The sequence below is a fragment of the Rhynchophorus ferrugineus genome, unplaced genomic scaffold (genome assembly GCF_030347505.1).
Source record: "Rhynchophorus ferrugineus isolate W39M unplaced genomic scaffold, kcgeb_rfMv2 rfM4, whole genome shotgun sequence".
In the NCBI taxonomy this organism is placed as follows: Eukaryota; Metazoa; Arthropoda; class Insecta; order Coleoptera; family Curculionidae; genus Rhynchophorus; species Rhynchophorus ferrugineus.
Genome location: NW_027472583.1, coordinates 17,175,195 through 17,203,130, shown reverse-complemented (window position 1 = coordinate 17,203,130; position 27,936 = coordinate 17,175,195). Strand labels below are relative to the sequence as shown.

Genomic DNA, 27,936 nt, shown 5'->3' with positions numbered 1-27,936 from the left:
TAATTTGTGTATCTGCTTATTGTGTTTAATATAAACTACCGTGGTACTACTAATAAGTACAATAAAATATACAAATAGTAACACATTTGGTGACATCTATCAATACTAATACAGAATTCGTAAAAAAGTGACATAAGCTACTTAATCTACAGTGAAGGTGAAATAAACTACTGAAACTTATTGTAAATTTTATTCTTAAATACTCTCATAATAGTTAACAAAACATTGTTATATTTGTTAGACAAATTACTAATATAGAAAAAAATCTAACGATGAAAAAGGAAACTCTACTGCACGAAGATAAAATATTGATTTTAAATAGCTATAAGCAAATCAAAACACCTTTAAAAATTTAATTCTACCAGTCCATGTTGATTTTAGTTCAATCACAATTCCAGTCTACGAGCTTGACAAAAGCTATTTTGATTTGCCGTCTAATACAATACGGAAAAGTGCAAAAGTATCGGTTAATGATTTTTATAATATAGAAAGAAAACACCAAATCCAAAAACATCAAGCAGAATAAGAGAGGAAATACGGAAATCTTTATTTATAGCTGATATTAACTTACTATCCTAAACATCTATGTCTTTATTAATATATCGTTTGGAATTTAAATTAGATAATAGTTGTTAAATTACGTCTGTTACCGATTTAAGCCAGAACTGTTTATAGATTAGTTAAAAGTATAATTTTATATTGCTATTAGGACGTTTTAATTAGTCGTATCAAACTATAAAAAAAATTAAATGATATTTTTGTATATTTTGGTGTTTTACTTAAAAAATGCAAATTACTAGTGATTACGTTCTTCTGTCTCCAACAACCTAGTTTTAAGTGATATTTTCTTGGTTTTTTTTCCTATATACGTATATATAAAAGAAAATAAAACATTTTCCGATGGTAATATAGAGGGCGCTCGTCTTCCGGAGGCTTTCTAGTGCTGCTGATTCAAATTCTCGTCTGCTACAGGTGCCTTTGCTTCTTGTGATTGAATCGATTGCTACAGCAAAAATTAAAATATTAATATAAAAATACATAGCTAAGGTTCCTTTATAGATAAAAAATATGTATGCATGTTAAACAGTGATAAATCATATTGTAATAATTTTTTTACATAACTAAAATATACACGCAGCTACACATAATTAAAAGACTCAACAAAACAGTGGAGGTTATAACTGTATTTTTGTTTAATACATGTTAATAGAACAAACATGCATTTTATCAAAAATAACTAATAATGAAATGTACAATTATTATATTTATATATTAAGTTTATTGGTGATAATCAGAACTTATTTCTTATATACTTCAGTCCGAATAAAATATGCTTTCTATATAATATAATAATGAAATCTAAGAAATCTGATAGAAGTAGACAATTATTTGTGGGCATTTCAATAATATCTTTGTGGAGAGATGGTGCTGATATAAACTTAAAAACATGTACAGTATTCAATTAAAAATTAGATATCTCCAGAGTAATAGAATTTGTAACAGGTTGGGCAATAATTTTTGCGTCTTAAAAGAAAAATAATTATTAGAAACTTTATACATTTCCTCAGGCAGTGCTAGCAATTTTTTGGCAGAAGAATTTGTGTTTTAGAAAAATGGAAGGACGTAATGTATTGTCTCAGCGTTGGATATAGCAACTTGATTCTGCATCATCAATGGGTGGTTTAACTTGAGTTACCAAGTGGGAATTATCATATTTTTCTCTGAGTTTCAATTTGTATTGGAACCAATTTAATTTTTTGTTAATCTTTGCCGATATTCTTAGGATTCTTATTAATTTAAATAATTTTTGTAATCAACAAAAACTGCCTCTTTCAAATAATTTATTTGTCATAAAATTTGACATATTCGATATACCGTATCAAATATTCATATATATATATATATATATATATATATATATATATATATATATATATATATATATTAAATATCAAATATATCGTTATCAAATATATCATAGCCATTACCTAAATAAAAAGGATTTAATTTTTATTTATTTATTTTAAATATTTTGCGGAGAATGTATTGTTGGGAGAACTATTAAATGTTGTACTGCCGGCCCGGTTGGCGCAGTAGTAAAGGCGACAGGACGGTCCTCCTACTGGAGCATGGTCTTAAATGTATGTTTGTGATTGTCCTTAGGCAAGAGTACAAAATCCGACAAGGAAAATGATCCCAGTCACGACAGTAACCAAGCTGGGTAAGACTGGATGTCTTCTGAAGTGATTTCTAAGTTCGTCAGTCGCCAGTCGGCAGGCTTAGTGCCGAGGACCGTAGGTCCACCCACACTATATTTTGTAATACGCTGGGAATTAATCTCCAAATTATTGGAAGGTGAAGTACCACATTCATTTTAGACAATTTACTATTAAAAAAATTATAATAATTATATTGCGTGAATAGAATGAATGAAAATAAAAGGGTAGTAATATCGCATGCTTATATATAGAAAGGGATGGTGGTTATATTTCCAAACAAACAAATTTTTTGATAAATCGGCGTGTATTTAATCCAGCCCACTCAAATTTTGTCAATATAATGAGACACGATCGAGGCCAAAATAGAAAATTGGAAATGCGTTGCATGTCGTTTTGTCCTAAACAAGTTAGACGTTTTTATTTTAACGAGACATAAAAAAACAGAGCGATCCGAACTGGGTTAAAAGTCGTGCCGGTAGGTTATAGGAATAATCGTCTTTTTTTATTAACGGGGGAAATTTTGCATGTATTATTTCACGAAGTTTGAGGATGCATTCGACATAAATCTGTTCGTTCTGGTCATTAAAAGTTATGGGGATTTATTGCGATTTTTAGGTACTACCTTAAAATAATCTAGTAAAAAGTGTACACGTAGCTTGGGTCCTACAAAAATCATATACATATGCATTAATATTTTAGATTAACAAGAAAGTAGTTTCAGTTGTACTATTATGTGATTATTGAAAATATTTTCTCGACAACCTAATGTATCCACTACATTCTGCTGCTATAATTATTACTATAATAACAAAAACATTATATTCGATTATATATATATATATATATATATATATATATATATATATATATATATATATATATATATATATATATATCCACCGGATATAGAAGCATAATTGTTAGTGGTTAATTTACAAAAATGAGCTAGGAATAATATCCCAATACAGATACTCTACCGAAAATAAATTAGAGAACTCGTAAATGTAAAAAATAATTTTGCACAAAACGAAATGTTTATTAATATCTAATTAAGTGTACAGATGAGGAAATAAACAAATTATTCTCTCTGGAAGGCGCTCAAAAAAAAAAAAATAAATATACAGTATAAGAGTGACAAAAATAAATGGTTACTTTCCGGAAACAATTCCTTTCAAATAATTTCCAGGTATACCTTTCTGGCCTTACCTAATTCAAATGGGGATGGGGAGTTATAAATCTAATCAAGCCTAAGAAAATTGTTAAACAAGATTGAGAAAAAAAATAGTTTTGATAAGTAGCCTAATACTTGAAAATCTTTTTCTGACAGCTGTGAAGAAAGCATGAGAAAACTGACACATCTGTTCAGCACTGTACTATGATTGCAATAGGTGCAAGTGCAGTGAAAAGTATTGCAACATGAATGAATGCGGTAGTTATTATGATCGCTAAATCTAAAAATCATAATATTGGCCCAAAACCAATTATCCGGATCATCAATATAGATCTAAAAATAAATACTTGACAATTGATCAAGTACAAAAAACGTATGGTAAAAAAGAAATGTATGCAGCAATGTTTCTAGATGAAGCTCAAGCCATTGATAAAATCCGTATATTCCCGATACAGGGTAGTATCCTTATATAACAACATAAATATAACAATGAATTTCATTGACATTAGCATTGTCTTTGAAATTGTTTATCGGTTTATTTATTCACTTAGTTTGAAAATTATATTGATTTTTATACTTTTACTTTTTTATACTTTTATAACATTTATATAAATTGTTTTATTGAATAAACGAAAGTAAATCTATACATATGTAGCTCACGTATAATCAGACCGCACAAGCACCAATAACAATAAATAATAATATCATTTCATATAGCAACAACGCTAAGTATCTCGGAATGAATCGTGATGCAAAATATCGCTTGAAATATAGGAAAATATATTGGTATATTGGAAGAAAATCACAAGTACCAGAGCATAATAAAGTGCTATTACACAAGCAAATATTTAAACCGATATGGACATAAGGATTCAATTATAGGGATGTTCCTTCTGGGTAGTATTCTCAAGGTTTTAATATCTCAGTTCTAATATACAATAAGTCATTGTATATAATTTTTGTTTTTGTTATTATTTGGTAATATATTGCAGCAGAATTTTCAAGTCAATTAATTACAATATTTTCAAAAACACATTATCCTATTTATACAGACCTGTGATCCAGAGAGCGAATGTTCAATGCTGGATTTTCCAGATTTTTGCTGTTTCAGATAATCCTTGTCGTCGAATATCTTCTTATCGCCGCCGGATGGCTTGTGCTTCACGTTATCCATCGAACCGACCTTGCTCGTCGCGTGCACCTCCAATTTTTTATTTTCGATCTAAAAAAGTATCACAAACAAAACAAATCACATTATTCCGTGCATTTCAACGTAATTAAACAATTAATATGGACGAGAAAAATTGCAATCTACCTCATTTACTTTGTGTTTTTTTTTCTGTTAATTAAAATTAATTGTTTTTTCTGCGAAAAAAGTTTGCGGGTCTTATCTTCATTCAGTGGCCATTATCGAAATTAATATTATGTTCATGTGCTGTAAGTGAATTGAAAGGCCACAGAGGAACCACCCATAATTTTGGAGATGGTTTTAGAGGCGTGTTATTTTAAGCCAAATCTAAGGAAATTACATAATTACATTAAGGGTGTTGTATAAACAAAAATATAAACGTTTAACCATTTATTATATTTGTATAAATCTATAAAAGTTTTGTAAAATTATTATTTATTATGCGAGTTTATATATTTAATAATATAATTTATTAAAATGAAATAGGGATAAATAATTATTAGGAGAGTATATTACCTTGGTTATATATAATTATCAGTTTATTTATTGATTATTAAAAAAGAGTATTGGGGAAATGCGATTAACAACTTATTTAACTTATTTTCAGCCATCGCTGGCTGTTCTAAATGTGTTTTTGTCTATCAAAATATATAAAGATGGTAATAATAGATCTTAGAGAAGAGATAGATAATTAAGATTAATAAATTACTACCTAGCATTAATGATGCCATTTTGTATCTTACATTTATATATATGTATACAATTATTTGTGCATATCTAGATTTATTGAGTAGTTTTTGGAAAAATAGTAAAGGATTCATTTTCTGTGCACCAAGATAGTATAAACCCTTAACCAATAATACAGTTTCATATTAAATGCATGAATATAAAATGTGTATATGTGATTAAGATTAAATTAAATAACATTAACAATAAACTAATGATGTTTAAGATGTAGATTATGAAAATGATGAATGCAATATAATATAATCTTCATAATATATACTTTTGTTAAAGCTGTGTTTTTGTAGAAGAGTATGTTTAGTTTTTAGTTTATTCTGCCATTTTTTGGTTTTAATTATATTATCTGCTATAAAAATATTGTTGATTTAATCACTTATACCTAACTAAATTGTGATTCCAATACGAATAAGCACACATTTTGTGATATTGTGTATTTACAAATTAATTGGCGTTTTCGCTTAGTATTTAATTTGGTAAAATTACTTACGTTCTCTTTTTTTGTTTCGTTTTTGCTTGCTATCTTATCCCCATTCTGTTTTATAGAAATAAAAAAATTGTTAATAAAAATGTTAATAAAGCAATAGTAACTAATAGTATTTACTAAGGTATTTGGGGACAGCTATTATCAGTTACTAATTGTTTTTTATTTGAAGCAACATTATAACAACAAAACAGAGATTTAAACATAAAGATCTAATAAAACATATAAATTAATATACAATAGAATCGCACAAATACAAATCATATTGGAGGAAAAGATAGAACTACCGGTAATAAAAGTTAAACTTAATTATCAATGTATATAAATAATAGTTACGTTTTTGATCAAATACATAACAATTATCTATATCTCGCAATAATTAGGTTGACCTGCTCATAGACTATTTTAATAAAATATTTTAAAATATCAGATTTTTCTATTATTTAAATATAATATGCCTAATATCAAAATAATTATTATTGCTGTACTCAAATTACTCTTTTCGGTGTATTTACAATAATACGTTGATAATCAATCTTAAAAATTACTTACATTATCTTTTTTTGTTTCAATTTTCCCGGCTTTATGTTCATTCTGTTTTGGATAAAAGAAAAATTACCTTTATAGGTTAAGTCTGGAAAGGCTAAATATTAGATTGGCAAGCAGTTCATTTCGGTTTTATTTTGGTTTGTACAGAAGCCAAATAGATAGTAGTAAGGTAAAGTAAGTGAATTAAATTTATTGAAGATATATTGAAATTCATTAATTCTTTGAAATCTAATATATTAAGACGCATTGTCAATACACTTTTATGTTGGAACAGTGATGTTTTGTGCAAGAATTTATAAAAAATTAAGCTTTTCAGCATAATAAATAACATAATAATAAATAATAAATAATAAATAATGAATAATAAATTACAGACATAATAAATTTTTTGATGCTTCAGAATATAATTGGATTTCAATTTTTTAAACGCACAACTAGGATAAATAAAACCGAAATTACTTTGTAACCCACTAATAAATCATTAAGCACATGAACAGTAAAGCAAGCAACATCACATTGCCTTAACATAGCGGGCAAGAGAATCCAGCTGTTTATATAGTCAACTTAGCCAGCAAATCATATACATCAACTGTTTGGCCACAGTACAAAACATTTAAATAACTATATAATTGTTAAGAATATTAAGTATAACCCCAGATAATATCGTTGGTAAACTCGGAATAAAAAAACACCTATTTGAAAAAAGCAGATGAGTTAGCTAAGTGTAAAACTTTGTCAATATTTTCGATATGAAACTGATGATGATGATGATGAAAATATTTAAACGCTTTTAAAACTTTAAACGTTAATACTTAGTTTTATAATTAATAATTAGTGTTGGGAACTATCAACAGAAACCGACTATCGACTGTTTAGTAATTGACTACTTTTTACTATCGACTGTTTTTTTTATCACTATTTTTGGTTCGACTGATTTTATTACTTTTTGCCATTGACTGTTTTCGGTCGCTATTTTCGGTCCGACTAAATTTATTACTGTTTATTATGGACCGTTTCTGTCGTGTACTTTTAGTTACTATTTTTGGTTCTACTAGTTTCATTCGACTGATTATTTACGTTCTGGCTCCGTGGCTAGGACAATTTATGCTTACGTAGTAGTTTTCTTGTAAATAACAATATATTGTATATTAATATAGCAGCATTTTGGAATTACATTTTTCAAGATTGTTAAGGTAATAGGGTAAAAAGATTAAAATTGTGAATAATAAGTAGTAAAATACTTTTGATTGTTATTATGGCAATTATAGGTTATATTTCGATTAATCTCTCGATTTTTGTTAAAAAATATTTCCGATCAATAATAAATAAAGCATTTACTTTATTTAAAAAAGCTCTATTAGTTATTGTGCGATCATTTTTATTGTGGCATGAATTTTTTTATCAGGTATTTGATATACTGTTTATTGTACATCTTTAGTTTTTAGGTTCTGTTTAACTTCTATAGTACTGTTTATATATATATATTACAGTATATTATTTAAAAATAGCAATTAACATATTAAAATACCATAAATCAGTTGTGGGGTATTATTCCCTTCCATAGAAAAATTCCATTCCGTTTTACAGATCCACAGAACACACAAATATAAAAGTAATTCTACTTCATTTAAAATTAAATGCAATTAAAAATTTAAATTATTAATTGCATGTTAATAGCATTCAGTATTTTTTTCTTTTCTTTTTTAAAGTTAGTCTCCGTCTCGCTTATATTACCGTTGGAAAATATAAGCATATTTAAAATTAACTGCTCCGAGCAATTATCTCCGTCCTTTCCTCTCTCACAACTTATACAGGAAAGGGTTCGTACATCTTCGTCTGACATCACGAATTGAATAAAACAGTCGAACCGTGCATTTGTCTGAAATTTAGTAATTACTATTTTCAGTGGCTAATTTTTTGACTACCGACTGTTTCGACTGTTTTGCGACTATCGACAGTATCGACTGTTTTCACGCGATAGTTCCCAACGCTATTAATAATAATATGAGTTTTTTGAATGATGTAAAATAAAGCCATTAGTTGCTATTTGATTTACATATTAAGTCACTATTATATATAAAGCATAACCGGCATTCTATTATATTTGCAAAATATACGAGGGTATTTTGAAAAGTATACTCATACACATGTAGAATGCGGATAAAATAATAGTTAGAAGTACCTCCGCTTCGAATCTGATTCGCATTTATTCCATTCATATTTGTTTATATTGAGTAGTTGTAGTGAGTGGTATATTATCAAAGTGGTTTAGTTCAATTTAAAACTAAAATGTTAACGATAAATGCTAAAAGAGCTTGATCGGCTGCTTTCTTGGGTATGTTTCAGATACTTGATGAAGTATGACAAACAGATAGGACTGTAGGTTAAATTAAATAAGCACCTCCTTCATCCACACTTTCCGCTATTGTAATCTTATCTTATAGATAGACAATTTAAAAGACGATGAATGTACTCTATGAATACTATATCCCATTGCCCAGGATCTAATGTTGTATCTCCTGATCTCCTGATCTCATAATCCTGAACCTCATATAAACGTGTTCACGTTAAAAAGAGTATGGCTCTCGATCATATTTGAACCACCCTCGTATATGTGTATTACCTTTTATTCTACCCTCGTATATTCCATAAAATATTTTTCGTTCATAAATTACACGAAAACGAAACATACCAGACTAAATAATACAAATAACTAAAATTTACGATAGACAGTACCGATTGCGACTTCTTGATCCATACAAAAGCAAAATCATAACATAATGAATAAGTGCCCCTACAATCCGAATAACTTTCTACCCCGTTCCAAATTAAAATCCGAATAAATTTGCTTATTTTTAGCATCTGACACGGTACAAAGGTGGCTCTGGTGAAAGCGAAAGCTATATCGACACGCTACCTTTATGTAAATTATACATGTACACAGTGAGAAAGAATGAATCTCGGCTCAATTGTTTCGCATTTTTTTTTCTGGCTACGGAGTCTAGATCACTATTGTTCGGTTGTGGTGTATTTACAAGAAATTGACGCGGAGTATCATTGAATCTGTGTTCTTACTTACGTTTTCTTTCTTTGTGTCATTCTTGGTTGTTAGCTTTTCCTCATTCTTTTTAGTTAACAAAAATTAAACATTTATAAAAATGTGTTTTTAGACATGTCCCAAGAAAAGTTTGTTATAATTTTTAAATATTTGCGTGACTTGGTTCATTGTTATTCAATTATTATTATTAACAGTTATAAAAATATTTTAAAAACATAGTTTATAATTTCTTATATTAATAATCATGTTATCAACCTATCAATTTCAATTGTTTTTTAACGATATTTAAAAAATAAACGATATTTAGTTTTGATAGTTTTTTTAAATAATGCGACATGAAGTAGTATAAGATATACATTGTACCATCGTAGTCCAAAAAGTATCTAATTTGATATATAGGTAATTATTCTTATTAAAAAATGCCAAAGTCAAAAATAACAACTATATGTAGAGAGAACTATAATACCACAAATTTTCAGAGATTAAGTTATTTTTTTCCACTTGATAGTTGGATTAGAATACTTTTAAATAATTAAAAAATGTGTAAGCTTAAAAATTAAAGGTCACTATGTGACAATGAGAGCACAATAATAGTACACAAATCCATCAACAATCATCAATATTTTTCAAATCATGAGCAACAGTATATGGATCTTAGTCTGCAAGTCGTAAGGCAGAAAATAACTCAGTATAGCATAAAGTATCAGAATAGACTTTCGTAACATAACACATGGGCTGAAAAGTTCTGGGCGTATCAAAGAAAAGGCGTTTTTTTTTGTTCAAAATTGACTTTATTCATCAACATAATCTCCATTAAGAACCACACAATCATTCCAGCGCCGCTCTAACATTTCAATACCACTTTTGTAGAACGATTTATCTTTTGCCTCAAAATAGGCCTGTGTCCAGTTACTGAGTCCAGTATGAGTAAAGTAATGGATCCATGTGTCATCCATTGTCACATATCGACGTAAAAATTCCAGTTCGTTACGTCTAAACATGGCCAAACATTGCTCAGAATCATCAACACGTTCTTGCTTTTGGTTAACAGTGAGTAAATGCGGCACCCACTTTGGCCAGAGCTTTCTCATAGTCGAATTCTCATGCAATATAAAACCAATACGTTCTTTTGATATATTCACGATGTCAGCAACTTCACTTTTCAATAATTAAAAACGATTTTGTCGATTTTTTTTATGTTTTCTGGTGTTACCAACTCATATGGACGTCTACTGCGTTCTGCATCATCCGTGAATCTACGACCACGTTTGAAAACAGCAAACCAACGTTTTACTGTTGTTTCTGATGGAGCGGAGTCCTTATAACACTTCTTAAGTCATTGCTTCGCTTGAACGGTATTTTTCCCATCAGGAAGGAGTGTAAAATTAAAACAGGAAATTGTTTTTGATCCATTATTTTGAAAATAGCATTGTCCTGAGTAGAACTGGATGGCACAACAGCTCGGAGATGCGGCATCACTATTTTCGGCAACATATTCATATAGAAGGATAGGAGCTAAGCTGACAGATTGAAGCTCTCTTATTAAAAAATAATACAATAAACAAACCGTTGGAAAAAAACCGTTTGTGATAAATATTGCCATGGTGCAGAACAGAGAAGGAAAAAATATGTGACATTATAATTCCAGAATTTGAAAAGTCCGACTCCAGTAACACTGCTACTTCTCTCTTACTACCGGAGCTCTCTACTTCTTTGTCTACAAGAATATAATAATTAATGGCAAAATTCATACACACACAGATCGTTTGTAATTCTAGGTCTAGCAAAATGTGGAACATTCCAAAAAATGTTGTTATCGCACATAATTAAAAATTTATGTGACATAAGAAAAAATTACGTAAGAATAAAAAGACATCCAGAAAATGGCTTTAAAGTAGGCGAAGACAGTTTCGTTCACTACTAACATCATCACGTCAGTTTTCTGTGATAGACTGGGGACAACTTTCACTGAATATATTCACAAAGAAAAACAACCATCTATACTTTGTTTGCGTGGTTTGGGTGATTAATAAAAAACGACATTTTTTCATGCAGACATTTTTAACTAGTTCAAATTTAAACATGTCTTTATAAAAATTTTTTGGCAAATTTAGTTCTGACTGTTTATTCACTCTTTGAAACTTAATTAATCCCTTAAAAAATGAGGAAACAGAGTCAGTACTTAACTACTACAAATAGTGTTACATAAAGTGAATTTAATAGAATATTAATAAAAATACCAATCTGATACTTTTAGGACTATCCTTTGATATAACAGTAACATTTAAAATATTTACATATACTAAAACATTATAATAAAACTATTTAGTTATCTTTAAATCTTTAGAAGATGATTGTACTCAAATAATGATGTTATAATATACAAGAACAATTAATGTTTACTTACTTTAACATCCCCTCCTCCGGGTTGATGTTTCATATTATCTTTGGAGCCTACCTTAGGTTTGGCTTTCTCCTTGAAATCTAATTTGACGGTTTCAATTTTCTTGTCACCGCCTTTCGGTTTATAAGTAGCATTTTCGAGGGATCCAATCTTAGATTTAGCATTCCATTCTAGTTTTTGTGAAATTATCTGTGGAAAGAAAATACACACTGTCATATATAAATTAGTTAAAAATGTTTAAAATACTATTTTTTACATGAAAATTACTTCTAATAAAGGTTACAAGGGTTATATAGCAAGTACTTGGTATTAACGGTGAAAAAATGTCTTCAATATTTTGCATCAAAATTGACCTCCTCATTAAAATATCTTTTTTCCACTGCTTGACCATTTCTGAATTTCGTAAACAGTTTTATCAAATTCGTTTTTTGAAAAGCTTCTTTTGAAGTTTACAACCGTGTATGAAAATATATTGTCATAGATCAACAAATGAGCTATTAAGCTATATACTGTATTCATGTAATTAGGAATCCCACAAGCTTTGGAAACATCATATATTTCTATTTTTAATTTCTTTAATCACGGATCTTGTTATGATAACCAATATAATTTTCCAAAAAAAATAAGAATTATTTTAATTAAGAAGTATCAATTTAGAATTATTTAATAATATTTGATAGTGTTGCAAAAAGTTATACCTCTAGTCTAATCCAGGTACTTAATACATATCCCTTGTATGCAAATATTAATCATATGTCTCATTTAGGATATTGACTTCTTCAGCCTCTTCAACACAAGAAGCTAGCCGTGCCCACTATCCCTATGTCGAATAATTATGCACTTATTTGAAAGGAAACCTGGTTCTAACATATTACTATAGATGCAATGACATAAATTATATTTCTCTTTCAAGTACCAAGACTATGTATTTCGTCAAAGAAAATTTAAAAAATACTCATATTAATACTAATATATTAATATTAATAATACTATTATTTCTCAAATAAGAATAAAATCTCTCTATTTTAATGAATATTGTAATTAGTAATTCAGTATGCTCTTATTAATAGACGTACAAGCAAACATTATCTGATAAAATGTCAGCTCAAATGCCATTAGACGTACCAAAATCATATCAAAACCTAACTAAATATATATTATATAATATGACCGTTACATTTCTTCTTTCTTTCACATTACGTCCATTCAATAATATTTCAATACAAATGAACTTCACTTAATTCATATAGACATAAACAAAACATAGACATATCTCAAAACTTACATAAGTTGTTTATCTTTCCAAATAGCTCGTATTGAGAGACTGTAGTGAATATTATCTTGAAATATTTATATATTTTATACTCACTGAAACTTTTTTAAATTGTATAATACCTTAATGTAATAAATGCCACTGCTCCGATATTTTGAATGATAAATCAAATAAAATAAATTCAAAGTTAACTCAAAACTTGCTTATTTTCTTCCATATTTTTTTAAAAGTCAAAACTGTTAATAAAACGATAAAATTGTTTTTTTTTGCAATAATACAAACCAGTTGATACATATTAGTGAAAAATAACAGTGAAGTTTGATTATAAACAAGATCGCGTGCCACCTTTCAGTTTACTTGTAAAATCGAACGGTCGAATCAGCTGTTTTTCGGCATGCGCAGTTATTCGACATGGGGGCCGTTTTTTGCCAAATGCATTGTAGACTGCCAAATGCATTGTAGACTAATATTTTATAACCATTGTTTACAGTAATTTACGTGTTTAACTCTAAAATACCATTAAATCTTACCAGTGCTTTACATTAACTTGTTTGTATTTGTACGACAGATACTGTGATCATCAATAATAAAATAAAAGTTGTTACAATAATTAGACGTAACAAATCTTATTGTTTGCATGCTGTCTCCACTTTACTCAAAGTTTGTTGTAATAGATGATGAATATAATCTAGTTCTGTATGTCATGATTATTTTAAAATATTAAACTAAAATAATAAGAAAAAAGATTTGTTACGAATAGAATAGTTACATAAAATAAAATATAAACATTTAATGTGTATTATTACTTGACATAAACCAATTTAATTTTACCAGAATATATGTAGTACTACCAAAAGTGCTTTTCTAATATGCTTGTGTGAAGTCTTTAGATTTGTCATATGCTAATTTATAAAGGTATATAATATTATCGTTGAAAACTTGTAAAATTAATAAAAATGGATTTTTAGCATGAATTTACCTTCTACAGCAACCTACTCTACGTTATTTAGTTGTAACATATTGCGACTATTGAAAATATATTTATTCAACACAGCTTAGTGCGGCACTTGATTTAATATATTTCCTTACTTTTCTAGGAGAGCGAGCACCCCTTACACTTCTAGCTGACTCTATTTCCTGAAATTTGTATTAAAATATCTATCTATTTACAAAAATAAGAAAATCAGGTATGATATAATATTTTTATACTATAAAAACTATAGTCTCAACATTTGTTTGGAACATATAGTTTCCATACTACAATTTGCGTGTTTTATTCTAAAATATATTGTGTGATAATTGATCTAGAATTTCTAATTGGTTATTAAGTTCCATTAGCGATTTAGTGATATATTTGTAAAACTTGTTAAATTGATTTCTTTTAGGTCAAAATGTCAGATTACCTTTGTGAGTAGTGTTGAAAAGGAACATTTCAATGTGAGAAATAAAGAGCATCCATGAAGAAATTATTAGAGTAAAATGCAAGTTAAATGCAACTTGCTAGGGTATTTTTTAATATCTGTTGAAGTTATTTAGAAAAAGTTGGTATCACCAAAATATTAGAAGTCATCTGTGCGTAGAACATAAATCGATAATATGAAATTGAATTATTTTTAATAGAGAGTAGCGGTCCTAACTAGAGAAACTTCATGTCCTAAATTTATACGAAACCTTTATGTCTTGTTTTCCGAACCAATCCTCCAGGTTTTATTCAGTTAATTTGCTTGTTAAGATTTTCGTGTCGAAATACCTATGAAAATGTAGAAAATAACTCGTCTTTGTTTATAAACGGTTTTGCTCTGTTTTTTTTTCCTAACGGAGCGTTCCATTATCATGGTTTGTCACGGATTTGATTTAAGCCCAGACTCGCTGGTAGTTATGTCAACACGGAAAAATTACTTTGAGCCAAAAACTGTTTAATACTTTGACTGTATGTTTGTGGTCATTGTCATCAAATTTTCCCAACTTAATGATGACAAGTTGTGCTCGGTGTACACATTTTTTTAATGCTTTAAATATTTCTTAATACAATGTTTAACTCATACTCATAGCATGTGTGTTCGCATAAACATCTTTCAATCGATGCAAAATAAACAGAACCCTATGTATTTTGTTTTTTTATTTAGCTATATTTAGTTTAGCTTTGCTTTTCACAAAACATATCCCTTTTAGTTTGTTGGTGAAGGAAGGAGTTATTTTCTTATAATTTCCGGGTTTGTACTGCAGCTAAAGTTTGTCTATGTTTAGTCAACTCTTTATGTTTGCCCAAAATTTATGTAAGGAAAACATCAACAAAACATCAACAGATTTGTTGTTACTTTTTCATACTCCATTAGTAAGTCTACTATTTATCAAGTTTATAAATTTATTTTAAAGGATTTGCAACAGATGGTGTTACTGAGTATTAAATCGCATCGGGTACATTTGTAATGGACTTCACGTTAAAGTCTCAGTTACAGACTTCACTTTTCAGTATGTATTATTTTGTCGAAGTCTGAGAAAAACATTTATTTAATGTGCTGAAAATGTCTGAATTTGTACCGAGTAAATCGCATTTGCAGGAAGCTTTACTTTTTTTCTTCAATCTTTCAATAAATGAAAAGCCGACTGGAGATTATCGAAAGCTATATGAAGTTATGACAACCATGCTGCATATTTCAATATGTGAATAATGGCTAAAATATTTTAAAGATAATGATTTTGACACCGAAGAAAAAGAGCATTCCGAACAGTCAAAAAAAAGTTAAAACCTGGATTTGAAGGCATTAGTAGATGAAGCTATTGATGAGTATCGCTATCGTCTATAATTCATGTGTTCGAGTGGAGTACTGCGCGAAAAACAGCCGGAATGCGAACAAAGGCACAATGATGTTATTCTTCAACATGGAAACGCTTGATCACGTGCTGCAAAACTAGTAAAAACTTGAAAATATTAAAATGGGAAGTTCTGCCCTACCCACAGTATTCTTCAGACCTTATTCCTTCTGCTTACTACTTATTACATACGAGTGCTGTCTCGGCAGCATTTTATTTCTTATGTAGAAATTTCACTCAAAAGATAGATCGTTCTTTCGAGAAGGAATTCGTAAATTGCCTGAAATATGGAAATATATAGGAGCTGTTGATAAGCAATATTTTGAATTAAACACACTTTTAAAATGAACTTACAGGCCACATGATAAAAAGGAAATTTATTTCTGCTATTATGTCCCCAAAATAACAAGCTATGATATGAAATATGAGTTTTTATGATAAACTATATGTTTTCTTTAACTATAAAGGATTCAAGAAGATACTTATATGCTATAATAAATTGTCTGATATCATAAAAGTGTTAAGTTTCTCTATATATGACCGAGGATGTATCATATATTTAATGTATTATAAGGGGTATTACGCGATTGGCGTGTGTATTATTTTATGAGCTAAAACCTTGTTAAACTATGTTATTAACAATAATTTATAATATTAAATCGATAATCCAAAATGCTTCAAATAAAATGGTAACATGCTAAAAGACACAACAGTGAGAGTTGTTTATACAGCAACATTTAGGTCACATCGAAATATTGCTTAAAGAAAAACTAGAAGAAGCTGGCCCTCATAAAGTAATTTATCAGATAAGAAAAAAGTAAAAAGAAATCAATGCTCCATAATTTATTCACAGATCATTTTGAGTCTTAATAAGATGTCGTAGATTGCTTTACAGAATTCATTACAGAGACATTAGATAACAAAACCAACATCTTACAAGTCAATTTGTCAGTACTTTAATTTTCATAGCAATCGGTATTTAACAGAAATATATGCTAAAATTTTGTATAGTTGTCGCGAATTGTAGGTGATTTAATATGATTGTGTGATTGTATTTTTACCCAGCCTACTTCATAGGCAAATAGTTAATAAAATGTGTTTAAATAATATTAACAATGAAAGAAAACCTATTTATTTTACAACATATTTCATATTACGTCAGTCTATTGTTAGTGTATTTGAAAGTACGTTGAAACTAAAAATACTGTGACTATTGAAAACAAATGTACTCAACACAACTTAGTGCAGACGGTAAGATTATTAAAGAGATTTTCTTACTTTTCTAGGAGAACGAGCACTCCTCACACTCCTAGCTGATTCTATTTCCTGAAATGCGTATTAAAAACATCTCTGACTCGTCATATAAAAACAAAACGGAACTTGCAACGTACTACTTCGATTAAACGTAAAAATAAACTTAACGGAAACAATGAAACTGGATCTTACCTTCCTCTCTCCACCCTTGGGCACGTACTTGTCATTTTTCGCCTCTATCCTGGGTGTGGCGTGCTTGAAATCGAGCTTCTTGTTCTCGATCTTGACCCTGCCGCCGCCAGGTTTGTAGTTGGCGTTGTCGAGCGAGCCGATCTTCGACTTGACCACTTTGAGATTTGGCGATGGGGCGGCGCCTACCTGGACCTTGTTCATAGGAACTTCTGGGGATATTAAAAAAGTTTCACTGATACGATTCCGTTCCACGATGGGCTGAACGTGTTTTGAGGTTTTGGACACGACTGAAATCTAATACCGTCATTAGTGATGGAGGGTATTAGGCGGTGCAAGTCACAGATTAGGATTTTATTGATGCGTGGCTAAGCCATTGTTCGTGATAGGGTATATTTTCGATGATTTTTTGTCCTTATTATATCTTTCATATAGAAAAGGACGGCCGCTCGTCCCGTCGACGGTTTATTGAATATCTGTGTTCGCGAAATATCGCCCTAATATCCATTAAACGAATATCGGAACGTAAATTAGGTGGGGTTTCCATCGAGGTCGGAAAATAGAAGTTGATTTGAATGAAATACGTCATATTTCATAAATAATTTGTTGACATTTGAATATATTAGTAGAAATAGAATCAAATACTATTTTATACATGCATAGTATCAAACCAGTTTGTATTGATTTTTTATTTTTATAGTCCACAGTCCTGTTTATGATAGTATGTTCAAACCTAAGTAAAAAATCAATAAATTTTATTAAAATAAAATTTTATTTTGTATTTCACCAAAAGCTCATTTATTATAATCAAAAACACCTGTTTTATCACTTGGTATTCCATGTGGTGTAGGTTCTAGTATATGTAAGGATAGGAATAAGTTGGACATCGTTATTTATACAATCAAGGCCTTGAAGACGGAGGAGATACAGTAGGACTTGAGGGAAGTGAGAGCAGAACAGTAAACATATAATGAAGAATTGGATATGATTGGGGAAGAAAATGAGAACTTGGCTGGTGGCAATTAAGCTATAAATGAGGTAAATGATAGTTTTGATGAGAATGAGGTCCAATTGTAAAATTAGACCCTGCACACTTTGACGGAATGCAGTAAGGGTATAAAAGCACCAGCAAAAAACCATCGAAAATTGGGAGATAGGATATGTCTAATTGAGATGGAAAACGACAAAATAATAAACTAGTTAAATTGAAAGAAAAAATAAATATGTTAACAAGGGCATGCTAAAGAAATACAGATAAATACAAGAAAAAAAAAAGAAATAAAGCGAAGAAAAGAAAGAAAATAGGCAGTAGAGCAAAATTGCACAGAAATAAATTTGTAAATTGATAACTGATGGAGAGTGCACGACATGGAACATGGAAATAGATGGGCTGAAGAAAAACAAGAGGAGAATACGAGAGAGATATTCATAAAAGAGTTGCGAGGACGGCAAAAGGCAAGAATATGGTAAATAAAAATGGACAACAAACCAAAAAAATATGTCAATAATGAATTCAACAAGATAAAAAAGAAGGAACACAGGAAACGTGAGAAACTAGAATTATATGGAGGATGGCAATATGGAACATTCAAGAACTGGCGAGAAAGAAGGAAGAACTGAATGAATAATTCGAACGTTTGTCTTATAATATATAGAATTAATGGGTCCTTAAAATCTATAATTGGATATAACCGGAAGCTCTCGTTGGGGTTTTTTAATTAAAAATATGAAATGTCGCCCCATTTTTATATCTTTCAGACACTACAAAGTATTCAGACCCAAAAATATTTTCTAATTCTTGAATCATTTAGATTTATTTAGTCAATTTTTGATCCCTTCAAATTAAGTAGATCGTATTCAAGACAATGCATTTTCGATCGCTTTACCCTTGTAGCACTCGAAAGTGATTAGGTCTGGATTATATTACCAATAATAATTTCGTTCGACTTTAAAAACTTAAAATACAATACACCCTTCTAATCTCACCGGCTCTAATCAATTTTATGATCTCTAATTAGTCTCGTATCAATAGACAGAGTTAATACCATCACCAACAGGTTTCTTATGTTACCCGGTCGTCATACAACAGATCAATTGAAAAGTCCCCGGCCTGGCACATAGATGGCGCTACTATAATTAAATCCACATGTTTTTTAGTTAGCCCTAACCCTCAAAAGATGCGTGTATAAATTTGACAGCTGTCGGTTCATTAGTTTGTGAATTATAGCATTTTGAGTGAAACAACTTTTGTTATTGTGAAAAAATGGATAAAAAGAAATTTGGCGTGTTGATAAATTATTGCTTTTTGAAGGAAAAAAATACAGTTGAAGCAAAAACTTGGTTTGATGCCGAGTTTCCGGACGCTGCCCCAAGAAAATCAACCATCAAGGATTGGTATGCTAAGTTTAGACGTGGTGAAATGAGCACCGAAGACGGTGAACGCAGTGGACGCCCAAAAGAGGTTGTTACCGAAAATCCACAAAATTATTTTGAATGACCGTAAATTGAAATTGAATGAAATAGCAGACACTCTAAAGATATCGACCGAACGTGTATATCATATAATTCACGAATATTTGGGTATGAGAAAACTCTGTGCAAAGTGGGTGCTGCGCGAACTCACTTTTGACCAAAACAACGACGAGTTGATGATTCGAAGCAGTGTTTGAAGATGATCAAGCGTAACAAACCCGATTTATTGCGTCGATATGTGACAATGGATGAAACATGGCTCCATCATTTCACTCCGAAGTCCAATCGACAGTCATCCGAGTGGACTGCACACGATGATGGCTGGAAATTTTCGTCGAATGAAGAGATGATCACCGAAACTGAGGCCTATTTTGAAGCAAAGGACAAGTCGTACTACAAAAATGGTATCAAAAAGTTGGAGGGTCCTTCTAATCAGTGTATCACCCTTGAAGGGAATTAAGTTGAATAAAAAAAATAATTTTGTCAAAAAAATGTGTTTTACTATGGTACGCCGGGAACTTTCCAATTGACCTGTTATTAATTTTTTAAAACTGTGTCCGCCAAGAGTGGGATTTTCCATTACCCATGTGTAAATATCCATGGGAAAATACTTATCGCTCGGAGCCAACGAAGGTTTTTTTCTTGTTGGGTACCACTCTTCTTAAACTCAGAAAAAATCAGTAAAATTGTCGACCTTTGGATGGTCTCGCAAAATCCAATAATATCTTTTTTATAAAGGGCTCTTCGCTACATAAAAAATCTGATCGTATTAGAACTTGAATAATACTCTGACAGGGTGTATTCCTTTTTGGTGTTAAATTTGTTGATGAATGTCACTTTATTGTAGCATATCCATTTATGATTACCAGTAGTAAAACGATACAAATCTACTTATTTTTTACTTATATAATTCAAACGTTCAATGTTTTTACACTTTATAATCATTAAATGTGAATAGGCATAACCGATATTTAGAAGTTCCTTGAGATAGATAATTTCCCTATACACTTCTGAGAGACAATACCATGATTTTCTGTAACCGTTTTCTTCATAAAGTAATAATAGAGTCATAAAAATCAGAGTCATATAAGAATAATTGTTGTAATATTATTTTTATAATTATGATTAATTACTTTCGTATTATTTGTCATAAATGAAGCTTAATATTGTTTTTGTTTAATAATTAATGCCCAAAATACATACATGTCAATATTATGATTAATTATTGACCGGCAATTGATTATTTTAATTATAATCCGAATAATAATAATTTTAAAATATCCGAATAAAAATGTGAATAATAATAAATTTCTTTAGCCAATTAACTAATAATTAATTTGACGAAAACAATATATTTCATAGAATGCATTTAGCTTGCAGAAGCCTAATACATACTTTTTTTATCGGCTGATCCAGGAGTGGTAGCTGCTGAATCGGGAGACTGTAGACTTGACGGTGTTTTGGAACCTCTGGATAATGATCTTCCTTTAGTAGGTGTTGTAGACGACGTTCTAGATTTTGATGTTGTTCTCGGAGATCTTGTATCTCCGTTACACGACTGGTCCTGATTTTAAAATAACGCGATAGCAAGCCTACTAATATCTACGAATGACTGACTACTTACGTTTCCTTGTGTAGATTCATCCACCCCGCTATCATTGTCTCCCTCTGAAAAATGAAATAAAAAATAAAAGCAACGAAATAATAACGAATAAATTAGAAATGGCTTGTGATAATGTGAAATAAAACATACTATTCGTAGTTTGAGACAGTTTCAAATCAAGATCGCTCTTTTGGGTCGAGGCCTGATCGATAAATGCGGGTTTATCTGATGGCTGACTGATTTCTTGACGTTCTCCTTGCGGAACTTCATTGGGTGACGGTTCTTTGTTCGATGAGTTTGCAGTCGTTTTATTTCCATTTGGCAATTCGACACCTTCAATCAGAATTTTACAATCCTTTACAACAAAGTCAGTACTTGAGAGAAAAGCGTTCTAAACAGTGCTACAGTGCCAATGTATTAGATTAGTGTTAAGTGTGTGACTACGGCAATAACCTGGACTTTGAGATGCGTTCCCTTCGGTGATTTTACTCTCGTCTATTATATCCATTCGGGAAGCCGGTCTTGATCCAGGTCTAGATTGCGATTGATCGTCCGTTTTTTTCTGGCTGGTGACGCTCTCCATTGACCCTTGTCTATGTATAAATGAACACAGTTGATTCCATTATTATACTTATCAGCAAATAGCTGTCTTGCCTTGACATGTTGATCGATTCCTGACTACCGTTGGATCTTTTCTGATCCGCAACCAGACCAGACGACGAACCACTCGCGCTTCTACCTAAAGAAGCTACGGAGGGTGGTCTTTGGTCTCCAACCGGACTCTTCGATCCTTCCCCATGTTTCTGAACGTCAAACTCCGAAGTATCCAGAGTTTGAGATCTAAAAAAACTCTGGCTATGTCAATTTCCGATCCAACCATATCAGTTAAACCCTGTTCTACCTGTTCAACGACTCTTCCAGCGTGGTTTTTGGCCGAAAAGCCGGCACCGAACTCTGTTGGTAGATCTGAGGTCGCTGAGCTAATAACGGAGGTCGAGGATATGGGGTTTGTGGTCGGAAAATCGGTCTCTGCTGTTGTCCTTGAGGAAAACCGCCTCCAGGCACCTGCAGGTAAATTTTTATGTTGTTTTTATTTAATTCGGGTGCTGTCGTTACACACCGGGCCGCCACGAGGTGGGGGATTTCCTCCAGATCCTACCGGAGGTCCTCTTTGCACAAACTGAGTTGACGGAGGAGGTTGTCGTACGAGTTGCTGTGGAGGTCGGGGAGAACCAAGTCCGGCGAGTATCGACTGTGGGCCGCTATTGTTCGGGATACTTCCGAAAGATTGAGGGCCACTTTGGATATTTGGAAAAGGAGGGCGATAAGCGATATTTTGCCTACTATCCGCCCGATTAAGTGGGGGACGGGTCAAGAATGATCCAGTAGGAGGAGGAGGGTTTTGTGAAGGTAAGTCAGTGGGAGATTTCGCAGAAGGCTAATTCAAAAATATTAAAAGATTAATTCAGTAGATAAAAAGAAATCTAATACTAATAAGAGTCAGGTATTTATTTGTTAATTGTTATTGGTTGATACTGATAATAAGTCCAGCAACTTGATGCAAAATTATTATATGTAATTATTAAATTACAGTTACTGTTATATAACATTTGTAAGCATTTATTAATAACATTTTGTTTTTAATTACACACGTAAACATATATTTAATTGTGTTAAGAAAATTATTCTTGATATATATCGTAGCCTTCATCATTTTGTCATAAATCCATTAGATACATTTTTAAAACTTTATTAATAACAATGATTTTATACTTTTATATTCTTGAAAATTGTTAAATAATCGTCGAGTCTAAGAAGTATTTGAGCTGACCTGTGAAGTTTATTGTTTGGATCTCCAGAATATTTTGACAGTATAAAATTTAAATTTAAAATTCCAAAATATTATTAACACTCATTAAAAGAAAATTCTTTGATTCTTGGTCAGAATTGAAAAGTCAAGCTAGATCCTGATGCAGATCTACATATCTGGCACTATAGTAGTTCTGTTCCTTCATTGTATATACCCAATTTTGGATAGCAACTTTCAAAAGGGGTTATATGAGCTGCTAATAAAAATAACATCCCAAGGAAAACCCAGAAGTTCATTTAGGATAATTTCATTAATATTTTCTGAATAAAATGCTTAAAGACAATTCGCAGTAACCAAGCAATTCTTGAGATAGAAATATATGATTTTATATCTAGGACAGAAAAACCTTTATAAAATTAATTTGAATAATCATATTAAAAAAGAAAAAAAGAAGCAACAGTCGCTAAGTTATGAAAACCGCATTCTTAACTATAAAATGTTATGAGAGTGAGTGAAACTTTGAGAATGAATGCTATTTATAAAAATAGAGTTCATTTTGAGTAACTTATGATAAAACAGGAAATGCTAGTAAATAAAAATTAATCCCATACAAAAATTTCTGAGAAATAGAAACAGCTCTTGAAACAAAAATGCCTGATAACTATTAGTGTTGAAAGCGATGAGACGGCTCAATAGCCGATGGTCAATAGACAACGGTACAAAAAATCATCCGAATCATGTCAGTAACCTTCAATATAGGTAAGATCGAATGTCTTCTGGGATCGTCTCTATGTTAGTCGTGGAGGGAGAAACGTGGAGCCCAAAGCTTAATAAGCAATAGATCCAGTCGAGGTAAATCCTATGTGATAAAAAGGATACTCCAAAATATAATAGGTAACGAAAATAGCTATGTTAAAGCAAGAACTGGCTTTTGGAAACACGAACGTATTTTCTTCATTAGGTCGGACATTTCAAGGACTACCCACGTAAATATGCAACAAAATAGTTAAAAATTAACGCTCTAAACATATATGTAATAAACAAAAATAATGAAGGAAATTTTTAATAAATACCTGAATCTTTGTTATAATAATTTTCTAAAATATATCGTGTATATTAATCTAAACACATATGTATAGACATATGTACATACACATTCTTATAATACAAAACACTTTGTACATAGATGTTACATTCGTAGCTAAATGAGCAAATGACCTATATATAGAGATATCGATTGCATTAATAGTTACTTAAATTCCACCCACAAAAGGGATAGGTTCGATAAACTCAACGAAATCAAACACACCGTAATAGAGATCATATTGAAACCATCAATTTTATACAAATATATACATTAAGAACATATATATAACGGTAACGTATCGATTTATATGATTCTACGGAAAAAATCTATTATAGTTGATGAGTTTTCATCCATTACAAAAGTAGGACAGCAATATTATTCTGCCCTACTACTTATCAGGTTTCCTAAAATCGAACACTGACCTGGCCAATGTAAAAGTTACTGTCGTGTGAAGGCTTTAAACAGTGTAAATTTAAAGATAATTTAAAGAAAATTTTAAAAATAATTATTTAAATAAGTTTAAATTCGAGGAAATGTATTCAAATTAAACTGTTGTGGATTTGCATTCTTCGAAATTAATAATTATATATTTATATGCTAATAAGAAATTCCCCGTAACATCCACTAGAAGTGGGTACTAAGTTGTTCAATAAATATTGTTTTGATATAACACGGTTTATGGAACACTTTCAAAAATATTATTAGTAAAATCCTGATTTTCAATACGCTTTTTCCAATGCAATGTTCTAATTCATGGAATTTTTTCCAGAAGATAGAAGATATTACAGTCCAACCTTGCTTCGACAGCTTCTATTGTACCTCTTTAATCGAATATTATTGTTATCCAAGTAAACATTTTTCTAGATGTTGGAACAACCAGGAATTAGACCCAGATAGACCGTTAATTCTATTAACAAAATTCCTTTTCCATCCAAAAAAATTGCTGCTAACATATTTTTCGTCGACTTTTGGAAGTTAGCAGTACTTGGAGTTAGGAAATCAGGTTTGTATCATTTTAAAAGGCTCGTTACACATTCATAATAGTGCAATGTTACCTAAAACATTTTTTATCCTTTTTAAACATTCCAAAGATGTTACCTAAGTGTATTTTTATTTAATAGTTAACGAATTTAATAGTTAATGATTTCAAATATTGTTTCTAATGAAAGGTCTTAAGGATTTTACTGGATATTTCTCTGCTAATAGACAATCAATCGATAATAACTCCAAAACTAGAATGAGGAACCTAATAGCCCCATATAACAAAATCGACACAAAACTTATTGAACAATCTATTGTAAATAATAAATTAAGAACTATATTTCTATATATAGAGCTGTAAATTAATGTTGAAGCATTTCTACTGTAAAATTCCGGCTTAATCAGTGTTTGTAGATTCTTGATCCATTTAATCTGTAAATTTGTTTGAAAATGAAAGACTTTTCATTGCTGCATCTAAAATTCACATAGAAAAAGCAGCACGTCTCTTGGTCCTTGCGGTATGAACCTAAAAGTGTTCTATTGAATGCTGGTATTTAAATTGTGGATACGTTTGCAGCCCCATAGTATCAAAAATCCATTTATATCGGTTTATATTTCCACTAAGGTGGCAACAGAAGTGTCATAAACGTGTGTTATGTCACATTCTATCTAGAGGAAACAAACCTCCTCTCTCAATAAAAGTCACAGTATACAATGTATTGTTTGATTAGCTTAGCTATATGGGATACAAGTCTCTTCTATATATTTTTTTATTAATTACATCTTACATTATGCTTATTATGCAAGATTATGCTTAGTACAATCTTAATTTCAAATTAATTTATTACTACTATTCTGTGGTACTTGTATTAATATGCAAGCACGGCGTGTACGGGATTAATACATCAGTATGTATTTCCCAAAGTCTGCCTTATATTAATCGCTTTGGAGGAGATTTTGCCTCCCTTTTGGAAGAAAATGGGATCATCGGAAGGCGTGAAATTTGGTATAGTTATTAATAATTTAGGCTCTAGCCGACGCGCTGCCAGCTCCAACTCTTATACGGTAGATTATGCGACGTTTCTGCTGTACATACCTCGACTTCAGACACGTAATTTTTAAAATCACAATCTAGCAACGCTGTGCTGAAAAGGCGGAAGGAAAGGAAAAAAGGCCAGTAGGCAGTAACTAATAATAATATAATAATAATAAGTATGTTAAAAAACTATTAAACGAAATTATTTAATTTTAAGAAGTGTTATTTACGATTTTGTATTATTTTCGATTATTCGAAAGTTTGGATAAAAAGCGGTTAATAATAGTATGATCACATAAAGTTATGTTTGAATTTTTTTTGTAGACAGAACAAATTAATATGTCCTCTTCAAAGGTATACAATATATGGTATATACATATATAGTATATAAAAAATATATACCTATATATGAAATGTATATACAGCTCTGAAACAAAAACCCGATATATGCGAAAATATCATCCCAACATAGTTTAACATTAGATAATGATGCTTTGTTGATTATTGTGACTTAATGGAAATTAGAATTAATTAAATTATATATCAAATTAATGTTATATATCAAATATACGTTATTTCTGATTTTATATTGAAAAAACTGTGAAAACGAGTTCTAGTAACATATAATTTTTAAATTATTCCCTTTACTCTATTTTCAGAGAAACATTATTTTTTGATACATTCGATACATTCTCAATCAATTACCTTATCAAGATCCTTCGATGGAATCAAATAGCTTAGTTAAAATCTTAACCGGCTGCAATATGGATCATAATCCTTTTACAATAACCAGTAAAAAGGTCGAAAATAATAGCCGAACACAATTAAGGACTTCTTAATATGTATCAGACATTTTTCAGATTTTAGCAAAAATTCTGGGCTAATTTAAGCGCTTTAAAGATTCACCATATAACTAAATATATGGCTGATTATCTATAATACCATGATTTGTTGAATTTAAGCTTCAAATTCTGTATCTTTAACTTTTTAGAACCTCTACAATGCAGCATCATTAGTTCTTAGTCCATCAACATTAATTCACAGCCATTATTATTTTTAAAAATATTAGAACCACTTACTAATGAATAGGTACTGTATAGCTTGATTTTAGGCCAGAGGACGATTTCTAATTAAAAAAAAAGATCAAAATATTCGCCCTTTCTTAAATTTCATTAATAGAAGAAACATACATAGATGTTTTTGAAAATACTATATATAAAACTGTGTTGCTTAGACGTATTATATTATATTTAGAAGCGAAATAATGCCAAATACAATAAATATCTAAAATATGTGCGTTTGTTCGCTTCAATAAGGTTCTCGATCGGATCATTTTTTCTCTGGCTGACATGAAGGAGATATATCGAAATTCGCGGCAGTCTCGACCTGGTACAAACAGCATAAAATATGAGCTTTATCAGCTACCCCCATTTTTATGTACAGGTTATTTTTTCGCTCGTTTTCCCTACACAGAAAACTCTATCTACGTGCAGCAAACAATTAATATCTTACCGCTTTTAGGTTAGGGTCGATTTTTACAGGGTTGCCGTCGGAGGTTGGCCCGTTTGCCAAGTTTTGTTGCGACATTTTTATTGGCCACAA

General features: G+C 30.6%; 1 protein-coding gene across 1 annotated transcript; it reads right to left on the bottom strand.

Moving 5' to 3' along the window:
* Positions 1-176: 176 nt before the first annotated feature.
* tau (microtubule-associated protein tau) lies at positions 177-27,936 on the bottom strand. The gene is made up of 16 exons (XM_076402752.1): positions 27,847-27,936; positions 22,541-22,858; positions 22,322-22,485; positions 22,075-22,260; positions 21,874-22,013; positions 21,571-21,753; positions 21,442-21,485; positions 21,213-21,381; positions 17,349-17,557; positions 17,181-17,228; positions 11,819-12,004; positions 9,433-9,477; positions 6,357-6,398; positions 5,811-5,855; positions 4,445-4,612; positions 177-1,003 (listed from the first exon to the last, which is right to left on the bottom strand). The coding sequence occupies exons 1-16, from the start codon at positions 27,919-27,921 to the stop codon at positions 938-940; spliced, it is 2,088 nt and encodes a 695-aa protein (XP_076258867.1). The 5' UTR covers positions 27,922-27,936; the 3' UTR covers positions 177-937.

Coding starts and splice junctions, on each gene's coding strand:
- tau (XM_076402752.1), bottom strand. CDS start 27,921: ATGTCGCAACAAAACTTGGCAAACGGGCCAACCTCCGACGGCAACCCT. Junction 22,486..22,540: donor CCCCACCTCGTGGCGGCCCG/GTGTGTAACGAC, acceptor ATTTACCTGCAG/GTGCCTGGAGGCGGTTTTCC. Junction 21,486..21,570: donor ACTGTCTCAAACTACGAATA/GTATGTTTTATT, acceptor TTCATTTTTCAG/AGGGAGACAATGATAGCGGG.